At 40.4% G+C, this 25,311-nt stretch overlaps 1 protein-coding gene across 26 annotated transcripts in view; it reads right to left on the bottom strand.

Annotated features, from left to right (window-relative positions):
* Positions 1-25,311, bottom strand: part of CD44 (CD44 molecule (IN blood group)) — a 61,377-nt gene that overhangs the window by 12,961 nt on the left and 23,105 nt on the right. For 8 of the 26 annotated variants that reach the window (XM_068945463.1, XM_068945462.1, XM_068945470.1 and 5 more), the window contains exons 3-13: positions 22,278-22,414; positions 21,052-21,123; positions 20,195-20,437; positions 18,519-18,614; positions 6,977-7,156; positions 5,052-5,216; positions 3,570-3,758; positions 2,498-2,686; positions 1,803-1,991; positions 731-919; positions 36-224 (exon numbers count right to left, since the gene is read on the bottom strand). In XM_068945463.1, coding sequence (XP_068801564.1) covers positions 36-224; positions 731-919; positions 1,803-1,991; positions 2,498-2,686; positions 3,570-3,758; positions 5,052-5,216; positions 6,977-7,156; positions 18,519-18,614; positions 20,195-20,437; positions 21,052-21,123; positions 22,278-22,414 — 1,838 coding nt within the window. Of the gene's footprint in view, positions 1-35; positions 225-730; positions 920-1,802; positions 1,992-2,497; positions 2,687-3,569; positions 3,759-5,051; positions 5,217-6,976; positions 7,157-10,193; positions 10,299-12,098; positions 12,219-12,976; positions 13,103-14,247; positions 14,371-15,125; positions 18,492-18,518; positions 18,615-20,194; positions 20,438-21,051; positions 21,124-22,277; positions 22,415-25,311 lie in introns of those variants that run through there. The other 18 variants (XM_068945467.1, XM_068945471.1, XM_068945482.1 and 15 more) reach the window with 16 other exon arrangements.

The following is a 25,311-nucleotide window of genomic DNA, read 5'->3' as shown; positions in this document are numbered from 1 at the left end:
AGGGCGGCGAAATGAGTACGACTCATTATGCTTACTGGTACCCGTCAGTGGAGATTCATCCTCCGGTTCGTTCCTACTAGCAGGATTCCGCCCATGGAGCACCTCATCCCTGGGGGTGTTTGTGGCACGTGTGACGCCTTCAGTGCCCTGTCCGTGTTCGTTATCTGAAGGCAGAGGTGGCTCAGTTGGGTCTTCGTGACGGGCACCATCGGGAGAGGTAACAGCTGTCACGGTGATGATTGAATCAGCTGTGAATTCAACGCGTATGCTACCAAGACCCTCCCATTCCTGTCACCTTTGCGTCTCCTCTTGCCTTTCAGCCAGGATCCCTTCCACTGCTGCTGCCCTTCTCACACCACCAAAGGGGAAGACAAGGCAGACCTCCTGTCCTCCCACACATCATCACTGCTGTCTCAACTTTTTAGTCAGCTATTTTCCTTTGCTGTTTTCATCCACTTGGTGCCTTAGTCCACAAGAGTCCCAAAGTCAGTGGACACAGGGAAAGGACAGTAAGACAGCAGTCAGGGGAATTCCCTGACCTGCATCACAAGCTGACCGCGGCTCCTCAACTTCAGTGCCACCGTCAAGCATTGCAACAACGTGCTCTACTTTATGGATATCACTACAGACAGCAGACAATCCTTTCCACAACCACTCATGCCCCTTTGCTGCTCAAGACTATGTGAACGGGGACAAACAAGAGAAAATTACTGCAATTCGTGGTTCTTACTGGTAGGAGGAGGGGTGTGTAACCGGTTAAGATGATCCTCCTCCGTGTCTGGAAAAAATGCAGGTATGAAATTGACATGGGAACCATCCGCAGTAGTTGCTTGTTCACTTTCACTTCCAGGTTGAGCGCTGGGTGCCAGTGGCTCTTTGGTTGCTTCTTCGTGGTTGACAACGTCCGTGGACTCTGTGACTGCCACGACGACGGCTCAGTCAGCTTTAAAACTCAACCCTCACCAAACCACCACCCACATCATTTTCCTCTTTCCTGCACCACAGCAAGCCAGAGAGCGCTTCCCTTCTTCCTGATCTAAAGCACAGTAGGAAAGAAGGCGCAAAAGCCTTCCCCTCCTCCTCCACCGTCACCGCCTGCTGAGACTCTTAACCAACACGCGCTCGCCGTGCTGGAGGGACATTGGTTAACAGACGCATACCCCAGTGACGGACGGAGGGGGAAGGCCTTCAGAAGAAGGGGTCACAGCAGCAAAAAACGGACCCCGTAACTCAGGAGTGAGCAGCCGCACCTATGACGATCTTGCCTGGCTTTCCACCAGCAAGGAGGAGAAAGGAACCAAACACAGAATTTATGGGACGTGATTCTTCTGTGATTGCCCTTCCCCTCACCACCAGGACACCACTCACTGGTGATGGCGCCGCTGCTGACTCACGGGAGCAGGCCATCAGGTAAGCCCCACCAGAGCACCTCCACCACGCCAGTCACCACCCTGCAAAGCGTACCAAGCCTGAACGCACTTCTGCGCAACTGAGGAGGTCGGGACTAGGAATTCAGAATCACCAAAGTGCATGCCTTGCAGAACAGTTAGGAGGCCACCCAGAAACATGCTTTGGCAAAGAACAGAAACCGCCAAACACACCAGCAAGGAGTCCCTTATAGCCAGTCCAGAGATTCACCTTAACAACAGTCCAGATCCCACCAGAGACGTCTACAATGCAAGTCCACAGTGAGAACGCTGCAGCCCCCAAGACAAGAAAGACAGCGAGAGGAGCTGAATTCAGAAGAAATAATGTCTCATTTCACACAGGGCGGCGAAATGAGTACGACTCATTATGCTTACTGGTACCCGTCAGTGGAGATTCATCCTCCGGTTCGTTCCTACTAGCAGGATTCCGCCCATGGAGCACCTCATCCCTGGGGGTGTTTGTGGCACGTGTGACGCCTTCAGTGCCCTGTCCGTGTTCGTTATCTGAAGGCAGAGGTGGCTCAGTTGGGTCTTCGTGACGGGCACCATCGGGAGAGGTAACAGCTGTCACGGTGATGATTGAATCAGCTGTGAATTCAACGCGTATGCTACCAAGACCCTCCCATTCCTGTCACCTTTGCGTCTCCTCTTGCCTTTCAGCCAGGATCCCTTCCACTGCTGCTGCCCTTCTCACACCACCAAAGGGGAAGACAAGGCAGACCTCCTGTCCTCCCACACATCATCACTGCTGTCTCAACTTTTTAGTCAGCTATTTTCCTTTGCTGTTTTCATCCACTTGGTGCCTTAGTCCACAAGAGTCCCAAAGTCAGTGGACACAGGGAAAGGACAGTAAGACAGCAGTCAGGGGAATTCCCTGACCTGCATCACAAGCTGACCGCGGCTCCTCAACTTCAGTGCCACCGTCAAGCATTGCAACAACGTGCTCTACTTTATGGATATCACTACAGACAGCAGACAATCCTTTCCACAACCACTCATGCCCCTTTGCTGCTCAAGACTATGTGAACGGGGACAAACAAGAGAAAATTACTGCAATTCGTGGTTCTTACTGGTAGGAGGAGGGGTGTGTAACCGGTTAAGATGATCCTCCTCCGTGTCTGGAAAAAATGCAGGTATGAAATTGACATGGGAACCATCCGCAGTAGTTGCTTGTTCACTTTCACTTCCAGGTTGAGCGCTGGGTGCCAGTGGCTCTTTGGTTGCTTCTTCGTGGTTGACAACGTCCGTGGACTCTGTGACTGCCACGACGACGGCTCAGTCAGCTTTAAAACTCAACCCTCACCAAACCACCACCCACATCATTTTCCTCTTTCCTGCACCACAGCAAGCCAGAGAGCGCTTCCCTTCTTCCTGATCTAAAGCACAGTAGGAAAGAAGGCGCAAAAGCCTTCCCCTCCTCCTCCACCGTCACCGCCTGCTGAGACTCTTAACCAACACGCGCTCGCCGTGCTGGAGGGACATTGGTTAACAGACGCATACCCCAGTGACGGACGGAGGGGGAAGGCCTTCAGAAGAAGGGGTCACAGCAGCAAAAAACGGACCCCGTAACTCAGGAGTGAGCAGCCGCACCTATGACGATCTTGCCTGGCTTTCCACCAGCAAGGAGGAGAAAGGAACCAAACACAGAATTTATGGGACGTGATTCTTCTGTGATTGCCCTTCCCCTCACCACCAGGACACCACTCACTGGTGATGGCGCCGCTGCTGACTCACGGGAGCAGGCCATCAGGTAAGCCCCACCAGAGCACCTCCACCACGCCAGTCACCACCCTGCAAAGCGTACCAAGCCTGAACGCACTTCTGCGCAACTGAGGAGGTCGGGACTAGGAATTCAGAATCACCAAAGTGCATGCCTTGCAGAACAGTTAGGAGGCCACCCAGAAACATGCTTTGGCAAAGAACAGAAACCGCCAAACACACCAGCAAGGAGTCCCTTATAGCCAGTCCAGAGATTCACCTTAACAACAGTCCAGATCCCACCAGAGACGTCTACAATGCAAGTCCACAGTGAGAACGCTGCAGCCCCCAAGACAAGAAAGACAGCGAGAGGAGCTGAATTCAGAAGAAATAATGTCTCATTTCACACAGGGCGGCGAAATGAGTACGACTCATTATGCTTACTGGTACCCGTCAGTGGAGATTCATCCTCCGGTTCGTTCCTACTAGCAGGATTCCGCCCATGGAGCACCTCATCCCTGGGGGTGTTTGTGGCACGTGTGACGCCTTCAGTGCCCTGTCCGTGTTCGTTATCTGAAGGCAGAGGTGGCTCAGTTGGGTCTTCGTGACGGGCACCATCGGGAGAGGTAACAGCTGTCACGGTGATGATTGAATCAGCTGTGAATTCAACGCGTATGCTACCAAGACCCTCCCATTCCTGTCACCTTTGCGTCTCCTCTTGCCTTTCAGCCAGGATCCCTTCCACTGCTGCTGCCCTTCTCACACCACCAAAGGGGAAGACAAGGCAGACCTCCTGTCCTCCCACACATCATCACTGCTGTCTCAACTTTTTAGTCAGCTATTTTCCTTTGCTGTTTTCATCCACTTGGTGCCTTAGTCCACAAGAGTCCCAAAGTCAGTGGACACAGGGAAAGGACAGTAAGACAGCAGTCAGGGGAATTCCCTGACCTGCATCACAAGCTGACCGCGGCTCCTCAACTTCAGTGCCACCGTCAAGCATTGCAACAACGTGCTCTACTTTATGGATATCACTACAGACAGCAGACAATCCTTTCCACAACCACTCATGCCCCTTTGCTGCTCAAGACTATGTGAACGGGGACAAACAAGAGAAAATTACTGCAATTCGTGGTTCTTACTGGTAGGAGGAAAAATTGGTTTCTTCTCAGAATTATCTTAAAGTTTTAAAATTACTGCAGAAGGTTGCCTGTTAGAGTTACTCTGTGGTATGGTGGTATGGTGTTTACAGAAGCTAGCATCCACTCTGTACTTCTCTTCCTTATATGCAGAGTACACTTTATCTTTTCTATTCTAATTAGATCATAAAGATAAAAAGCAAAGAGGTTTTTCTGTTTGTCTTGACATTGTCATTGTCATTGTCTTGTTAACCTAAGCTTCCTTGCTTTTCAGAATAATTAGCTAATGTTGTTTATGATAGCAACAATGAAGATGCAAGAAAGACCATCAAGAGAATACACGGAAACTCTACATGAAATTTGACATGACAGAGATTTGTCACATGTTGTCCCAAAATCAAACAAACTTTCTGAGCAGCAGCTCTATAATAAAGGATTAAAATTCCCCCTTCTCTTACTTCAGCACAAATGAACCCATGTGTTTCTCATATCATGCTTTTAGAATATACTTCATTGACATAAAACGTAAGTGCTATATCATGGATGCGTGGTAGAATTGTATGTTAATTTTGTAAACTCCTCTCTCTCACCATTCTAATAGCGATCCCAAACCAGAGGGATAAGTACTTTGAAAAAAAATCTAGGAAAACAACACTCTTTCACCGGACAAATATTCACAGATTAAAAGTATAAACTTGTTGATGTACAAAATCATGCAGTATTGTTCCAGAACAGACCACCTGAGAGACTTAAGTCATGAAACAGATGTAATTGATATTATTACTGGTACCTGTACTGGAAGACTCTCTTTCATGGTCATTCTCTCTGGAAGAAATAATTCTATCCATTACAGTGGGTCGTGTGGAATAATCATCTCCCTCGTCCCAACCTGGATACACCAGTGGGTGGTCTTGTGCTGAGTCATTCTGTTTGGCTCCATAACTGGAGGCCATAGCTGTTATGATGATGGTGAAGCAATTATGAACTCAGTATATAAAGATCCATTTGTCATATTATTCTCCTCTTCGGTTCTTGTCTCTATGACAGGGCTTGCTCACATGTCTACTACATTTAATGGCAAAGAGAAGTAAAGCAGATTTGCTTCTCATTCTGGTTCATATTTACAAAAGCTGTGTACTGTCACCAGTAGGACTGAATTCTTCCTCAAACTGAGCATATACTTTGCAGAATTAAAATTGGTTTTCAAAAACATTTCCCCAGATCATGCTGCTTTTCATTAATTTGTATTGGTTGACTGTCAAACCAATATCCACTGATGCAGACATAAGAACAACAAAGGTAGAAATAAATGCAAGAATCTGCCCTGTCAATAAGATTTTAAGCACAGAATTGGAGTATATTGACTATATCCAATTTTTTCCCTTCACAATTTCACTGCCGTATTAGTTATAGCCTCTCCAGGAAAAAAAAGATGTTTGGCAGAAGGGAGAGCTAGCACATGCATCAGATTTGTGAACAGTGCACAGAATGTATGAGACAGCGCTTCAATGATAATATTTGATACTGCAATTAGTTAGAAAAATAAAATGCTATTCATATCAACCATTCTGCAGCTTTCAGAAGACAGTTACAGAAAAAGAGTAACCAAATCTTGTGAGTAATATAACCTTAAAATTTCTTCATCTTCTTTAGGTATAAAATTAAAAAAACTCACCAACCCAAGTGGAAAAAAAAAACATGAAGAAAATTACCACAGCATGTTGAAATTTTAACTGCAACTAGCTATTGTAGTATAGTATAGTATTTATATAAATCAGTAATACACTGTACTATATCATCAGAGTTTAAAGGGTGTTGATGAAACATCTGGGGTTGCTGCCTTTGAGACATGTGGGCTTAGGAACTGCTAGAGCAGTGAGCTACCCAATACTTTTGCTAATAAGATCGCATTTAGTTGACAGAATAGGTTCACATAATACACCATGCCAAATAATGTCTATGACATACTTGTCTTCAGTGGCCTGAGTTTGATAAACAGTAAGAGCTAGTGATGACTATGTTAAATTCACTGATGGCAGTACTTAGAACAGCGCATCAGTCACTAATAGGTAAACATAATACACTCACAGGAACAGCAACTAATTTATATTATTCTTCAGCTGTTGCTTTTATAGTAAAATCTGATCTTTTACATTTCAATTTCTTTGACTGATGGAGGAAGGAAGTCTCTCTTATTCTACACTATGCTTTGTTTTCTTTACTTCTTCATCAGTATCATCTTGCTATAGTTCAGAAGTGGGTGAATAGATATTTTGGAAGCTTATTTTTAGTTAAAATTGTCATATTAACAAAAGCTGCTTGACTTATTTGTAACTAGGGTGTGATCACAGCTCCCAAATATGTGAAAAATACACAGACACTACTGTTTTTCAAATTAAAATTCAAATGTTCACTGTTTCCTGCAGATATAACCTTGATACATAGCCTGATAAAATCTGGTGGCTGCATGACACAGAACAGAACATGTAAGAGGTGGTTATGGAATTAATGCACTATAGGTCTTGGCACACAATCCAAATGGGAGAAAAAACAAACCTCCAAGACTGAGCCTAATGAATAGAATAATTTGTAAAATACAGAATAGAACCTACAGCTCTGCATTGCTCAGGTTTAGTCATAGAACCTCTGTTATGGCCTCAAAGTGCAAAACTTTGTTAAAAAACCTGCTAACTAAAACATGACCTTTAATATTACCTGTATGAGAAGATTCCTTTTCGATATCATTTTCGCCTGGAACAGTAAATTCATGTTGCTCACTACTCTCAGTGGTATTTGCGGGACTTTGTTCTTGACTGATCCATCCAGGATGAACACTGTGTAATAGTGGATGTTGGGTTGGTCCTTCACGTTTTTCATTTTCATTTGTGACTAGTGCTGATAAGATGATGATTGAATCAATAATGATCATAATATCTGACCCCAGACATATTATTTTCATCTTCATTTTTGCAGTCTACACAACAAGGGTTGTTGGGGGTTTTTTGTTGTTTTTTTTTTTAATTGTTGCATTTAGTGTGAAATGAAAGATACAGCCAAAGCTCCTTTGAAAAGTCTATCGTACAAAAGTATTACTAGGATAAGAAGAAGATACAAGTTTGCTAGAAAATGTCCCGGTTACCAATGGCAGAAAAAGGCTATAGGAGAAGTAGTGGAAGAACACACAGAAACAACAGCTTGCATATCTAATTCATATTTATTATCTTAATTTAGCTGTTTAGACTGTGGCTTCTGGATTTGTAAAAGAAAAAGAGATGATGAACTTTCTCTTGTGAGATAATATCTCTTTGCACAATTACAAGGCTGCTTCCAAGGAAATTGCCATTGCTTCTGGTAACAATCGAATATTTGGTTGGATGAATGAAATAGATTCATATATCAGAAGCTGAAAAGCATGCTTCTTTTGATATTCAGTAATAATTAAAGCTCTCACTGATACAATAAACTCATTGTGCACTGGTTAATTTCCTCTTGTTTTCATACCAGAAGATGCAGTCAGAAATCACTTGAAGTACCACTACCATAAGAGATTTCCTAATGAACATTAAAAAGCTTTGAAAAGATACAACAGGAAAGAAAGAATGCCTATAATACTACAATAAGCATCAGAACTCAATTTAAAAAATATTTGCATTGGGTAGTGAACATTTCCATGAGTTATAATACTAATGGTAAAATTAAGGTCCTTAATTAGAGGATGCAAAGAATCAGCTGGACCTTTTATATAGGCCATAAGCCACCAGTTAGGGAATCCTACGCTAACTGTTTCCCAAGAAGTACAGAACTGGAGGGGTATTTTTCTTCACATTTCAAACAATGAAATGTTCATAAGGAGGGCACTCACACAAATGCAATTCATTTTTTGTTTAATTAAACCTAACATATACTGATAACCATGTAAAATTTGGTCCTGAACTGTGGAGCTGGTAAGAGTGCATGTAATTCCTGCTGAGTATTACTCTTCCTGTCTGATGCCAATTGTATAGCACTTCACTGCTCCCAACCATTTCATAACCCAGAAAGAAAGGAATCAAGTTCTTGGAGGCAGACCCCATAAGTCCATGAAGTACCACAGGATCCAGAAAATGTGTTTTCTTTTTTCTTTTTAACAGAAGGATAAGAAAGCTTTGCCTAAATCCCACTGAAATGTATTTCTTTTCACTATAATCTAATTTTATGCAATTTCCAGGCTGTCCTCAAATCTAGATGCACATAGCTGTGCCTCCAACTACTCAGTTTTGCCCCTCTCTTTAAGAGGGTAAAGTGCTGCAATATAGCTAAAATATCCTAAAAACAAAGCTTAAATTCAGCTATGCTTTTAAGAAAATTTTAACTGGAATTTATTTACATACATAGCAAAAATAGCTGGTGAATGCACTGGCCTTTCCTTCAAAGGTTTTTTGGCTTGAGGAACATGAAAACGTTTTCAACATCTCACTGGGATATAAACACTAACACCCGTAGGAAAACGTTCAAATGTTTACATTCATCTGGAGGTAGCATATTATCCTTCGTAGCACAGTTCAGATTGTTATGTTTACTATTCCATTCAAAATGAATGCCAAGCAATAACAGATCTTAGGTTGAGTCTTCTGTGTCTTGAAGACAACAGTTTAACACTTAGATGCATTTCAACTTAACATTTGCCAAATTACTAGTGCCACCATTACCATTAACTTCAGTTTTTGTCTCTATGGTATATTGCGTAAAACCAATTGTATGTATGGTGCAGAAAGGGAGCAAGGTCATCTTTATTGTCTGATAAAGGCCTTATGTCTTAATCATCAAACTACAGTATTCTGCTTATTGGCAGTTGATGTTATAGACTAATTAACTCACAATGAATAAGGCATCAGAAAAAGCATCCTATGTTCTATTAAACATGCCACTCTGAACTCCTAGCGAGCAAGAGCTAGGTAAGTCCTTTAGTGCCCAAACCGTAACAAGCAGGAATGCAAGGCAAGTTCAATAAGACTGGAGAAGATAAGACAAGACTCACTGAAATAAAGTCATTTTCCTAACTCTAGAAGAAGAAAATAACTTTGGAGAGCTGATAATAATAATATTAACAGTGCTCTCAATTATATAAGGAATAGGAGTCAAATCCAGGAAAAAAAAAGAACCAGCTATGTAAAATCACACCAGAGAAACACAAGCAGCAAAAAAGACTTCACCAGGTAAAGTGTCAAATGAAGGAATTAAAAAAATTCAACAACAACTGTACTTTTTTGTGGTTCTAGATATTTTCTCCTCATTGAGCCTCTGACTGCTTCCTTTCCTACAGTAAAGAATCTACCCAAGTCAATATGAACTTTTTATCTGCAGATTTGCCACCTACCTAATTTTCAAATATTGCCCTGTTTCTGTAAGTAAACCTACAGTTTTGCATATGTACTAAGCAATGGAAAGAGTAGGAGGTCACTATTCAGTTTTGTCATATCCCTAACTAACAAGACCTTGTTGTTTCAGAGACCTAGTTTAACTGAGAAATTATGATTAATACAACCTTTTATATTTTTGAATCACCAGCTCCCTTTTTTGACCTCAGATTTTACAACAGATACTTTGTAGTAGAAAAAAAGGGGATTTTTTTTCCTCACCAAGCTGGGTCACCAACATGTTACATATTGCATTCTGCTTAGTCATACTACGCTACTGAAACGCACGTTTAAAGATCCCAGTGGTATGGGGAAAAGTGGCAAGTAATGAAGGGTACACACAAAAGATAGACTTGGAATGACAGATGAATGTTATAGATGACACCTCTGAGGGCTCCAGCACAACTAATATAAAGGTATTATATTGAACTGAGGCTAATGGTATGGGAAGTACAATCAGTTTCACTGTAAGTGTTGCACTTCACTGAATTACGTCATAAATCTGAATATTATCTGAATTATTTAAATTGCTTTACCCCTGCCAGCAGTGCTAGAATACAGCTCCTCTTCGTCTGTATAGGATGGGTTCCAATGACGTTGTGTGGAGATCTCCTGAAGCATTTCATGTTGAGAGTCCACAGCTGTTAGGACAATGGAGGATTCAACGGTGGGTGGTCATGCTCTACTTCTACTGCTATTACTGCACTGTTAGTGTGTGCCCATACAGACAAAGGATAATAAACATGCATGCCTAGCTTGACCTTAGTCTCACTAATTTTCTTATCAGATCCCTTTACATCCAGTAGAAGAAAAACTCTGTCTGATGCAAAGTTTCCCAAGGATATCAAGGAAAATAAGCAACAGAAGTACAACAGTGTATAGCAAAAGTAGTGCAAAATCATTACAGCTGATACAAAACCCTACAGCTCAAGCTTGGAGAGTAATGCTGGACCTAAAGAATATAGTAGGTGTCTGAGTACATGTAAAACATGCTTGCTAAGTATTCAGTAAGTTCTCAGATTCGTGCTAGAATATCCACAACTGAGCTCAAAAGCAATAGTCAGGAAAAATCGGAAAGCACCATGACTGCCACCAAAAAGTTAGTATTAGTCAACAAAGTTATAATATAATTGAACAGATTAAAAAAAACCTTCCACAAGAGTCTCTCATAAGAGACTGCATAGATTTGAACCTGTGGAGCATGCATACACACTCAGGTCATAGAAGGCAGCTGGAATACGATGCACCATGTGGAATAAGTCATCAGTGCAGAGAGTCAAAGCAAAATAAACTAACTTCAGCAAAACCTAAAACTTAGGCAGATATAAATTTGCCTAAGCAGAAATTCTCACACTTTTTTTTTCTCATGAAAATTAAGACCACTGCTGAAAAAAAGCACTGAAATCTTTCCCAAACACTCCACTACATTCAGAAACAAAATACTAAATGTTTATAAACATTCATTTATAAGCACTTCTGTGTGCACAAGTAAAAAGACAAAAGACAATTTAAAGATGTGCTTAAATTAATTTAAATTAAATTACAAGAAGGAATAAACTATCATCTTTGAGCAGATGAGAACTATGGAATATTGTCATCAATAATGACATCTGTAATGCAAAAAAAATCTGAGGGCTGGGGCAATTCCCTGGTTGTGAGGCCAAGAAGCACAGACTGGATGCTTCCATGCCACAAGCACATGGCTTTGAGCCTCATAAGTGGTGGTCTTCTGATTTTGATACAAAAGGATTTTAGGTATAGAAAGTTTTTTTACTCAAAGAGCTATCAGATCATCACTGAGAATTATTCTTATCATGAAAGCTTTGTGTTAAAATCTCTGGACTGTGGATTTGGGTCATGACAAAACATTTGAGGGCACAAAAGAAATGGGATAACATTAGAAGAGTGTATGAAAGAGGGCAAATATGGGACTGCCTTGCCAACAGTTCACACTGGAAGTGGTCCATAGAGTTTGGCTTCCACTGAATTGTGCCTAGATATTTTATTGCACAGGACCAAGAAATTACCTAAGAAAATATATAAAAGAATAGTATTCAAGTACTTTGCTTGATAACATTTCGGCAATGGCATAGACGTAGACTATGTGTAACATAGTCTAGCATTATATTAATATTATTTTCCCCAAAATGTAAAATTTAGAAAGCAGAATAGATGGTTATTTCTTGGAAGACCATGGTTAACTTCAAGTATGTAAACAGCTAGGAAACAGTTGTTAATTTTAAACAGTGAGAGAAGATGTTCCTTCTAAGGATAGGGATCTGACAAGATTATTCCCAAATCATGGGAGACCTTTCCGAAGGAACAGCAAATCAGAACAGCCACCACTCTTTCCACAACACAGCTGTGGTGAAGGAGGAGAAACATTGGGTAGGACAAGGGGAGAAAAAAAAAAAAATCAAAAAAGAAAGGCAATTCCTTACTAGTACTTGGAGAATACTCTTTCTTGGCCACACTCACGTCCCAGCCTGGAAACACTGTTGGGTAAACCGTCTCCTCCGAAGAGTCTTCATCATCTGAACCATTGCCACTTGAAGGCACATCTGCTGTGATGATGTTAAATTGGCCATGAAGCCCTAACCTGCAAGGCTTCCTACTGACAGCATCTGCACTTTCCTGTCTCCCCTACAATGCCTGCAGCCCAAAGTCACACACACAGCTCAACAGAACCTTGCTTCCCACGCCTCCGTTTCTCCTCCTGGTTCTTCCATCCCACAAGGGATTCACCACACTGCTACGGCCCTGCTGAAGCTGCCCCAAAGTGCCTGTCATCTACATTTCAATGCCCCACACATGGCTGCAGCTCTGCCCAAATCCTGCTCCCTTACAGCAGATGAAGGTAGGGTACAGCCCAGAAGATGTGCTCCCCCCCTTTCCCCGCAAGTCCTTCTCATTGGGATAATCTACTTCTAAAGCACCTCCAAAGAGGAAAAAAGAAAAATCCAATCAGATTATTTACAAAACTTGACTCATATATTCATCCCTTCTGTATATGTACACACACACATACATATATACATACATATACATATATATATATATATATATATACACACATACACACCTCCTCAGTTCATGAAAGAATGCAGCCAAGTGTACCACGGCTACCAAATGTACAGTCAGTGAGAGAGAGCCTAATCCTTTGCTTTTTTCCATGTCAAAGCAAATCAAAACAAAAAGCACCGACAAATACCACACGCCCAAGCCCCCTCCACTTAACTGTTCTGAAACTTGCTGCTTTCCTGCAGCAAGGATATTCAACCCCTAAACCAGGCACCCCTCTTAGCATGACATTCATTACCCCTTGTTGCCTGCGTCGGTTCTTGCGCCTTGTCTCCGGGACTTAACCACCACCAGCGGTGCAAGAACGGATTCCACTGAGCCTGGGTGGTGGCTTTCTCCAGGTCATCACGATGAGGCCCTGGAGCTGTTAGGACATGGTTCATTCAGCCGAGAACTTGTTATTTCTTGAGAGGCACCTTTCCTCCAGCAAAGTCAAGTCCACCAGCACCGGCACCCTCAACATGCTCATGCCACTGAGATGGAAGTGAGCACAAAGCGAATGTATGAACTCTGTGGTGTCAGTACATTCCTCACATGCTTAGTCAGACAAAAGCACTAGTGGCCATCCCAAGAAAAACATTATCCATTGGGACGAGTTGTCAAAAAGCCCTATGGGTCTTTGCAAGCCCCTGAAGTTCAGTACAGTTAATGAATTCCGTACAGGCTGTGCCAGCAGGAAAGAGAGCAGATAGCCTCCAGAATGTGGAACATCCAACAAATCTTGACATAAAAACACATACAAAAGGTGAAAGAAGGATCCACACTAGGCAGAAAGGACACCCAGAGACAAGCACACCCATTAGTTTAGCCTTTTTCTCTACCAAAAACGCCATGAAGCCAACGCTACCAAAGACTTGGGCTCAGAACAACGGCCATTCCGCTTGAAAGACGCATGCGCTCCCCTGACCGGATGCTGTCAGCAAAATCCACACCAGAAACACTTTTGAGTTAGGCATCATCACATTATGGAGAGAAAGACACAGCTATACTTCTATCATATTCCTTCCCCATGCACAGCATTTTCTCATAACATTGCATTTCAAGTAGTACTGCTCCATAAGTTTGTCACAGATGTTTATGGATGAAAATAGCTTTTCATCTAGAGAAGTTACAAGAAACTACACCCTTTTCCTCCATTGTGCTAGGCAAGCCAAATAGGTATTTGCATGCAAACAGAAATAACCATGCCACAAGTATACAGGTCAGAAAACCCCTCCCAAAAGGCTTTGTTACTTGAGACACAACATCACACTTGGGAAACCCGCAAAACAAATGTACATGCACCAGGACATCTGTTCTAACAGCACTGGAAGAGGTTCCTTCTAAGAGTAGGGACCTCACAAGATCTAAATAGGCTATTCTACTGCGGCATAGGAGACCTTTCCGAAGGAACAGCAAATCAGAACAGCCACCACTCTTTCCACAACACAGCTGTGGTGAAGGAGGAGAAACATTGGGTAGGACAAGGGGAGAAAAAAAAAAAATCAAAAAAGAAAGGCAATTCCTTACTAGTACTTGGAGAATACTCTTTCTTGGCCACACTCACGTCCCAGCCTGGAAACACTGTTGGGTAAACCGTCTCCTCCGAAGAGTCTTCATCATCTGAACCATTGCCACTTGAAGGCACATCTGCTGTGATGATGTTAAATTGGCCATGAAGCCCTAACCTGCAAGGCTTCCTACTGACAGCATCTGCACTTTCCTGTCTCCCCTACAATGCCTGCAGCCCAAAGTCACACACACAGCTCAACAGAACCTTGCTTCCCACGCCTCCGTTTCTCCTCCTGGTTCTTCCATCCCACAAGGGATTCACCACACTGCTACGGCCCTGCTGAAGCTGCCCCAAAGTGCCTGTCATCTACATTTCAATGCCCCACACATGGCTGCAGCTCTGCCCAAATCCTGCTCCCTTACAGCAGATGAAGGTAGGGTACAGCCCAGAAGATGTGCTCCCCCCCTTTCCCCGCAAGTCCTTCTCATTGGGATAATCTACTTCTAAAGCACCTCCAAAGAGGAAAAAAGAAAAATCCAATCAGATTATTTACAAAACTTGACTCATATATTCATCCCTTCTGTATATGTACACACACACATACATATATACATACATATACATATATATATATATATATATATACACACATACACACCTCCTCAGTTCATGAAAGAATGCAGCCAAGTGTACCACGGCTACCAAATGTACAGTCAGTGAGAGAGAGCCTAATCCTTTGCTTTTTTCCATGTCAAAGCAAATCAAAACAAAAAGCACCGACAAATACCACACGCCCAAGCCCCCTCCACTTAACTGTTCTGAAACTTGCTGCTTTCCTGCAGCAAGGATATTCAACCCCTAAACCAGGCACCCCTCTTAGCATGACATTCGTTACCCCTTGTTGCCTGCGTCGGTTCTTGCGCCTTGTCTCCGGGACTTGACCACCACCAGTGGTGTAAGAACGCATTCCACTGAGCCTGGGTGGTGGCTTTCTCCAGGTCATCACGATGAGGCCCTGGAGCTGTTAGGACATGGTTCATTCAGCCGAGAACTTGTTATTTCTTGAGAGGCACCTTTCCTCCAGCAAAGTCAAGTCCACCAGCACCGGCACCCTCAACATGCTCATGCCACTGAGATGGAAGTGAGCACAAAGCGAATGTATGAACTCTGTGGTATCAGTACATTCCTCAAAGAACATGAAAAACCAATGGTTTTAGCGTCCAGGAAGTTTGAAACACCCAGCTAAAGTATAAGACTGTGTTATTGCTCTGAAAGTCCAGTAAAGTCAATGAATTCTGCACAGGCTTTATAGCTATGAAAGAATGTAATATTTCCAGAACGTGAAATATCCTTCACTTATTTCAACATACAGCCCACAAAGCTAATAGAAGCATGCACACCGTAGAAAATGAAATCCCTCAGGCAAGCCACCTTGATAGTTTAACCTTTCTCACTGCTAAGAACCTTGTGAAGCAATGACACTAAAAAGCAGAGCTTACAATAAGAGTTGTATTGCAAGTCATACACACATTCACTAAAAAACAAGAAAAATCTACTTCAAAATGTCTCTCCAGAAATATCTGTATTCTGAGCAATTCTTCACAAGCAATATTTTTATTAGCATTTGAAAACATGCTCTATATTTTGAAGAGGAAGAGATATCATGTACTCTTTTTTAATTAGGAAGAATAGTCTTCAAAAATTCATTCAGAAGAAAAACTTGAAGATTGAGTTCCAAGACACTAGTTTTTATCATTTTTTGTGTAATAAATGAAAGCATTAGAAAATGCAAGACCTAGAAATCAAAGTTCAAATAACCAAACATGACAAATTGATTTTCTTCAGTCTACAGTACATATGTTTTCCTTATCTGTAAACTGCAAAGCGTATGGACTTAAACTCCGAACGGCATTTTTACAAGGAGTGGCCCCTTCTGCAGCAAAGCCTAACAAATGTTGACTTTCTGAAAAGCTGTCTGACTGAATAGGCATATTCTCTTCCAATGGTCACCAATTATTCCTTAGATTTAGTACTGCTCTGACTCTAGTATCAGAAATAAAGGATTACAGTGGTCAATGTCAAAAAGCAAAACAGGAATATGGATAATGCATTAAAAAAAGAAAACCCTTAGAAATATCAACGAAATGCACATTTTTGACGTACAGATATGCTCTAGTTGAGTAGCACTGTTATGATTAGAAGGACTTAATAAATTCCATCATTTCATTTGTGCACACATACACACATTTGTATTTTATGGATATGTAGTTACACATAATTACATAAAAATTTCCACTGATGCTTCTGCTAAAACTTAAGTTTTCAGTAAGAAAAAGGTATAAGGTTATCACAAACACTTCCCAGAATTTAACTAATGAGAAGGTTTATTATTGCATGCATATACTACCTACTACATATAATTTGAAAGTGTAGCCTGTTGGAATATCTAATGTTATTTCCTTTACATTTCTTTTGTGCATTTCTCTTACTGAAGAAGGCTAGGTTAAGACATGGTGAGCACCGAAGTCAAATATGATGGATGTATTTTAGCATCTGATATCACCTCTCCTTGCCCGCAGAAACAAATTACTGGAGTACTATAGATTTTTTTTGTGATATTCAGCAAACAAAAACACTTCCAAAACATACAAACACCTTCAGGAAAAAGCTCTTCTTGCACCATGAAGAATTAAGCAATGTAATACAAAAATTCTCAAATAGCAAAACATCCATAACTGTGGAGAAATCGTAAATCTAATCTGCTTTCCTGATCTGTTCATTGTGACAAATTTGTAGGAGGAAATAATTTGACAGAGGCACCTTGAAATATTAAAGAGTGCAGGATAAAGTCAATGCAGCATTACTTAAAAATATATATATTAATAAATGCAGGGCTTTTACAATGCCAGTCCTGTTAAAAATCACCCAAGCCAACTTTGGTTTCCCAAATAAACACTTACCAACACACCTCTTCAACAAACATTTATGATAGGATATATAATCCCTGCGCTAGTAGAATATGTTCAACAGAAATCTGCCTCTCTTATTTGCCCTTATGGGTTGCGTCTGGACGTATTTATCTATATATTTGTAAAGTGTTACCAACCTTCACACGTTCTCAAACAAGATGTTTGGTTGCATGATTCCTGTATTTTAGTAAAGCTTTTGCTAACTCTGTAAGGCTTAAAATCACTTTTACTCTACCCTTTAATGTTTATATACAGTAATTAGGGCCATGTCCCTCCAAATTATGTAGATCATTTGACTATCTATCAGCATCGAACAAACACTTAAGTAAATTCCTCACTATCACTCATTGCCACATCGGGGAAAAAAGAATTGACAGGAAGAAACGTTTATTTCTATCAGTTCAATGTTTACTACAAACAAGTGTCAATCATACCTCTGTAAATCTCCTCCATCATATTCAAATGTTCTCCCTTTTGCTTCACTTCTTCTGGCACAAAAATCTTTATCACATTAAACTTAAGAACTCAGATGAATACCTGTACATTTCCATTTTAAGAAGTGTAAGATGATTTCAAAAGGCTTTTTTTTTTTTGATATAGCTGCTGTGCAGCAGATATCGGATAAAAAATAAAGATAAAAAATAAGTTTTCCTACTCAGTACAGCTCTTTAGGGACAAGCAGAGAAAATAGTGTCCTGTTGAAGTCTCAAAGCCTGCAGAGCCACCACAGCCCCAGAATTTTCATGTGCGTCTTGCCACCCACAAGGATAAAGCTCACTTTCGCAGCGCACAAGTGGGCTGGCACTGAACTGCCACTGACAGCATGGCTTTGGTGAGCGAGACACCATGGTTTTGGCCTGCAATTATCCACCTTCACAACAATAAACAAATTAGAACCACAAACAGACATACATTCCTCACAACTGCTAAAAACATCCTTTCTACTTTTGAAATAAGGTGACTTTAAGTGATAATTGGTTGCATTAATTTGTGGTGCCTTGTAGAGTAAATAAGTGTGATAAAAAGGCAGTGGGAAACAGAATAAGTAAATCAACAATACCTTCTTAACTCATACATAAGCATTGAAGTAACCAAACAGTAAGTGTTTTGGCTCCCCTTGTCCTGTTAAGTAAGTGACAATCACCAGATGGTAGAGTTTATTTCTGATTCTACCACTCCAGAAAGCAGTGTCCTTCAATGATTTTGCAATATTGGAGATAGTATATATCTTGCTACTTACCAGAATGCCCTGCTGGAACAAGAAAGCAGCTTTAACACAATCTATATTTGATGTAGTTACTATAATATATAAATCTTACTAGTACTTGCAGGCTGCTGTCCATCTCCTTTTTCAGGGAAATCATCAGCTACAGGCACCAAAGAGATGTAAGTTGATGCTGTATGAAAGTCATCATCTGTATGAAAGTAGATAAATCGTTACTATTTCATTAACTGAGCTACAACTCAGTATACTCCCAGCTACTGTTATGCTATATTGCAAGCCCCCATTTCTGCATTTACTGGTCCAACTGAGGAGAAAGACACACAGTAGGTTCTTCATACAAGTTCAACCCCAAATATCCTTGCTTTACTAACATGGTATATATATCACCAAAACAGATGATTTCAAGAAAATTGTATGTTATAGAGATAGTGAAAATTCTGGCAACAATCTGTTCATGTCATCCAAGCTCTTATTGCACCTTTGTCCCATCTGGACATGGAATCTAGAACAATGAAGTTATTTGTACTCTTCTCTTTACTGAGATATACTCAGAGCTAGTCCAAAAAAAGGCTATGCATGTCAGCAGAGTTGATAAGAATTGTCACGGCAAGCAATTGAAGTACATGGCATACACTTTGGGGAATGACTCTTATACTAATTCCTCAGGAAGAAAATGCTAGCTTTAACCTGTCATGGTATTCATTATACAGAAAAATAAGCATAAAGTGCCACTGAATACACCATCAGTGTTAAGTCATTTTACAATCCTGATGCGCTGGCTCAGAAAAAGTTATAAATTTCAATAGTTATGCAGGACAATGATGTAAACTACCGGTATCCTTCACTGGTAAGTGATTGTGAATGATCTGATAAAAAGCCTGTGGTCAGAGGTCACAAAGTAAACTCCCCTGTATTTGGGAATGCATTCCATTTGTAACCCTTAGGTTCAGTGGGAGCTAGTCTTTTACACTTTTGATAATTTCACCCCCAAAAGCAACCTAAAAAGACAAAAAAAAAACCCCACATCACCTGCACAAGAAAGCAAAATATAGGCAAGATACTCTAATACTATATTTGGTTGTACCCTGCAGAATGCCCTAGGAAAGAGTATGGAATTTGCATTTGGTGGGGCTTCACAGGAATAGAATTTGGCTTTATCACCTGGAGGAAGAACCTATTAGTAACGTTTTTATTTGACATTTTTATCTGACGTTTTAATCTCTGTGCATTCTGTAATATGCTGTAGTAAGAAGACATTCTAAAAAAACACCCCTGTATTTGTACAAAGAAAAATTACTTGTACTGAAAACTACTCCTTGGTTTTGTTACTTAAGTGCAGAATCTGTTAATCCATCTTACTAGAAAAGAGATAATATATTATCCTTTTCTCTAGATACCTACACCGTCTGCCTCCCTAACCTCTCTGTGTTCTCTGCTCATCATGTTTTTGATCTTTCTAATGAAATCAGTGTCAATATTTTAATAACAACAAGAGCAAATGCTTAGAACCAATTATTATTAACAATCTAGGAAGGTTTATGTGGGAAACTATGCTGATACTCAGGTGCCTTGTATTCTCATTAATCACAAAAAATTCTTAGACATTTGGAGTGATTCTGTTTTTCCAAAGATACAGACTTTTCCCTTTAATTCTTAGGGATGCAAATCAGAGGCTGTGCTTCTCATTGCCTCGTGAAATCATTTACCTCGTAATGTAACTTTTCACTCAGTTATTTTGAAGAGGATACAGTTGCAACCTATTACCCTTACCAGTACTTATTGGAGGAAATTCCGTTTCACCCCCTCCAGAAGAATGATCTGGCAGCTGTAAGACTGGAGTAGTATTTTCAAAATACGAGGTACTGGGGGATCTTCTGATGGAGGTATCCATTGCAGTTGTGTCATGTGTAGATCCACTACCTACATTTTCATCATCCACACCAGAGGTTGAGGAATCTCCACTATGACGTGTGCCATCTGCATTATAACGTGAGCCATCTGCATTATCAATGACTGTTGGAAGGAGCAATTAAACAGCTGTTAGTATCTAGGAGCTACACAGATATATTTCAGTTGTGATAGATGGCTTAAGTCCTATAATAAATCAAAATAAAGAGAAATAGTTGTGGATTAATATCAGGTCACCCAAATTTTTGTCATTCTATCCAGTGTGTCCAGATCAAACACCACCAAACCATCCCCAGTAGTTCCAATGTTTATATCAGTCAAACATATAGTGCATACAATTCAGATATTTTTATATGTTGACCAAACAGTTTGATTTTAAACATAAAATCTAGGCCTCTAAAGTCGACAAGGCTTTTAGAACTGGGACAAGTCATTTATTTTGAGAGTGCTCTTTCACTTCCAGTTGCTCTGCTAACCAGCAATTTAAACAGGATGTAGCAGGGTTACCATCTTAAGCAAAGCCCTATATGTCAAAGAAACATCAGCAGCTCCAAGTTGTTTAAATTTGTCAAATACTTATACAAAAAAACTGCTTTGTTAGTAGCACCTTGAGGCAAACTTAGCCCCATAAGATCTAGGGGAAGATGAGTGATTAATTGCTTTACTTGTAGTACAACATCTCTAAACTTGTTTTTCTTATGTTTGGCTTGATACAGTACCTATTCTGCTGTGATCACTGAGCAAAGAAGTATCTAGCTTTTCAATTGGCTCACATGTCTTATCCCTTGTTTCTGAAAAGGAAGGAAAATAGAAAATATTAATATCAGAAAATTGAGAAAAAAATCATTTAGACAACCATATTAATTAGATTCAAAGATTTATCAGTATGACTTAGCTAGAAAATTTGCCTGCTACACCTAAAAATCACTTTGTCCTTTTCTAAGCACTCGCTTAGAACTTCTGGCTGCAGTTGGAGATGATATTGTTTGGTTTGACCCCACAAGGCAGTCCAGAAAACTTCCCAGAAAACTTTCAGAATTTACATAATCACAGAACGATGGCTTTAAACGTTGACGATTAAAAACAAATTTCCAAATCAAAGTTCATTCACTCATCTACTTACGTTCTCTTTTTGCTGTTCCCCCAATGGGGCACTTCAGGATTGTCCTCTCGGCTAACAACTAGATTCTTCCTTTTCCATAACCCTTCTAGAAAACCATTCCAGTCAACATCCGTTAAAATAGCCTTATGACTCAGTTGCAATGCAGACAGCCCCAGTGTTACGGCAGCAGTGGCAGCTCTACCCCTTTCCAGCTGGGGCGACCCGCTCTGCTGCAGAGGCAGCGTGCACTCCCGGTCGGCGAGTACCTCTTGCCCTGGCTTGGTGCTCGCGTGTGTGCCATCTGCTCGTAGTGCAGGAAGGAAATAAGACTCAGAAGGGGCTATAAAGCTCTAGTGGGGACAGACCCTGCTGCACCCAAGAGAAGAGCCACCCCTGCATGACAGAAGATTTACTGCTTTCCTGAAACCAACTATGGATTGTTTCTGCCTGAGTTCTCTGGAGCAGACTGACAGCTCAGTAACACTATGCCAAAGAAAAGGTGATTTCTAATGATATGACCACCGAGACCAAAATCCAGAAATACTGCTGCCATTCAGATCTTCACTGCATTCTGCCTAGCGCTTTCTGTTGGATCTGTTTCTATCCACCGTGAATGCAATAGTCTGCTGAAATCCAAGACACTGGAAGCTAGCACAGTTTTTACCTTCAAATACTGTCTGTGTTCAGCATCTGCCACAACATTATCTACGGTTTCCTAATAATTCAGCAAGATATTTCCAAACTCTTAAGACGTTCAACAAGCGTTCCAGGATCATAACTAGATCACACATATTACTGTTAGTTAATTTATATCTAAAATACATCATAACTGCATATACATACCTGTTGCATTGTAACAATATGCATCATACCGACCAGTTGTGTTTGATGAAAGTTTGTAAATGCCGGTATGATTTGCTGCACAAAGATGATAAGGATTGATTCGTGGGATAACAATATGCCCCACTATAAACCCATACCTGTGAAGAACAGAGGAAAACACACCATATTATACATTATAGCTGACAACACAAACATTCTAGATGTCTCAAACATGAAGAAACCATCTTTTCATCTTACAGCATTTAAAAAAATGTGCATGCATTATGCATAATTTTGCACATGAAGGTTGTTCCTTTTGCACACGTAGCTAATCTCATCAGTCTCGATCCATTCAACACCATTTTGCATGTCATGTCTAGAGCTAAACCCTTTTTAATTAAGTTAGTATCTTATTGGCCAAGATGACAGGTTCCAGAGCAAGGCAGTGAAAGTAAGGGATTGGAAAGCTAAGTGCACTTTTTATTCAGTGGTACGGTGTATTACCTGACACTAACGATTGGCTTCTTTCTTCTTCAGGAAGTCACACTTTCATTACCTTGAGCATAACACATTGCTCAGTACCATTTCACAGAGAAATACTTGGGGGTCAATTTACAGTACGTGAGCAAATTTAGAGAATGATTGCAAGTCATACCCCTTTTGCAAAGCAGAAGGCTTAATAAAATGTTCAGATACAACACTCATCCATCCATGAATTCTTACTGTTTCTTTCGATAGAGCAATGCTGCCTTTGTGTACAGAGTTCACACATTTCAGTGAAGACTGTAGTTAACAGAGCTACATAATGTGCAATGCATTACTACTATTTTGCAATTCTGTAGCACCTGATTAATTCCCATGTATTTAGCTGGGAGGGGTGATACAATGGTAACAAGAACTGGGGTTTGGTTGTTTTTTGTTTTGCTTTTTAAGACGTACAACTTATCAGGGAGGAGTAAATTTCATAGTTTTGCAGGTTTTTATCCTTGAGTCCCATTCCAGCCTTGCAGACACTTGCAATTTTAAATCTCTGTTGTAGGTGGAATAATAATTTGCTTTACTGACACTTCCAACTGAGCCTATGATGGTGACACTGTATAATCTATTAATCACTTACTTGTGTTACAGTCAGTTGATTCATCTCACTCACTCTCCATTCCACATGCATTTTGAGTATTATATGCAGTATATTTTTTCTCTCCTACTCAAACTTGGTGACAGTCTGGCCTTACTGACAAGTACTTCTAATACAGGATCAACAAATAAAAGTAAGAGGGTGGGAGGGTGGAGGGAAGGAAGGAACCCTTCCTGCATGGCTTGCAGGTCCATATTTGTCCTCTGCTAAGTTGTAAATTAGAGAGAACTGTATTGTTAATGACAAACTACACAAGCTCCATACTGTGAAATATATTTCCCTCTACTCCTTCTTTCAATTATTTTTCCATTTTAACTTCAGGAAAGACTCTCCACACCGCAAAATTCTCTTAACTGCTAGCACTAGAAATTCCTACCACTAGGCGTTTAGTTAGGATTCAATGCACGGCCTCCACATATAGTGCAGTGCTGGACAATTCAGAATGCTAAGTACGTTCACATGTCAATGTTAGAGAAAGAACTTGCCTACTCTATCATTCAGGACTTTTCCCTCATAATGAAGAACTGCCTCTAGTCTTTATTTGGCAGTATTTTAAACAATGCTACCACCGCTCATGGAAGAATCTTCTAAAACACTCATCACCGGGGGTTTCTGTCTATTGCTCTCTGATTTATGGTTAGGCTCTTTCTCTACAGTGCAAGGCAGAACACTGGTGAAAATGAATGTGCCATATGCTGTCATCAATATCAGTGCATGGCATTTATACATATAAGAACGATGTTTTCAAAGCACTACACATCTTTCCACGCTAACCAAACAAATTGCTTAGTGCAAATACAGCTATTAATTTGAAATATGACTTTTTGAAATATGGCTTTTACTCAATTCTCATGAGTTTGCAAACCAAGGGGAAAGAACATGCATGCTTTCACAGTTAAAAAAGTAAAATAGCACTGACTAAACTGATAATACTTATTGTCACCCTCATGTGAAATAATTACAAGTAGTATTAATACTAGGACTATTTTTGATGGAATGCAAACTCAAGAATGAAAGTCTCTGAATTTTGGAGAAATGTTCACTGAACTTTCCTGCTCCAGTGAATTGCAAGACAAATTCCATTTTCCCGTATTTGCTTTTTATTTTAGCTTTTGCTAAAGTGGAAAATCTACTGAAATTTATTCACCTCAAAAACATTCCACCAATATGAATCTATGTTATTTGATTAAAAAACATTTCATGTTTACAGCTCCTGAATTCAGTCTCTCTTCTGTATCTAAATGTTTAGGATGACTTGCATAATACATGCATTATGCATTTTGTAAAGCAAGCTCACATTCTCATCTACTCTGACCTACTCAGAGGCCATAGAACTGTCCCAACTTGATTCCTGTTTGAACTAGAGTACATTCTTTGGAAAAATATTCAATCCTGATGAAATTTTAGTGTGGTAAAGAATCTACTATAATCCTTACAAGTTGTGGTCAACCAATAATTATCATCTCTGTGTATTTTATTACACGAGCGCTTACTTAATTTTTTTAGTCCCAAATTGTCTACGGTCAACTTACAGTCAATTGATTTAGCTATATTTTGGTACACTGAAGAGTTCACATATTATCCATATTTGGTTCCGTAGAAATCATTAATTACAGAGGGTGATTAAGTCATTTGACAAAAGGGTTTTGTATGTGTTATCATTTTTATGGCCTTCTTCTGAAACTTCTCCATTCATATATTATAGGGATGCATTAACACTCTGGCCAGTTTTTCACTGGGAAATCAGCAGTTCAATTCTCACCGTCCCACTTGCTGCTCTTCAGTACTCCTTGACAAGATGGAATCCCCTATACACAATCTGCAGTCTTTGACCCTACATCAGGTCATTAAAAATCATAAATACTTTGCACCTACTTGTCTCTAAGAATTAGCCAGAGATACAGTATGATCTGAACATCT

Source organism: Struthio camelus, chromosome 5 (genome assembly GCF_040807025.1).
Source record: "Struthio camelus isolate bStrCam1 chromosome 5, bStrCam1.hap1, whole genome shotgun sequence".
Taxonomy (NCBI): Eukaryota; Metazoa; Chordata; class Aves; order Struthioniformes; family Struthionidae; genus Struthio; species Struthio camelus.
The sequence above is the reverse complement of the archived record's forward strand: the minus strand, read 5'-3'. Positions and strand labels throughout refer to the sequence as shown.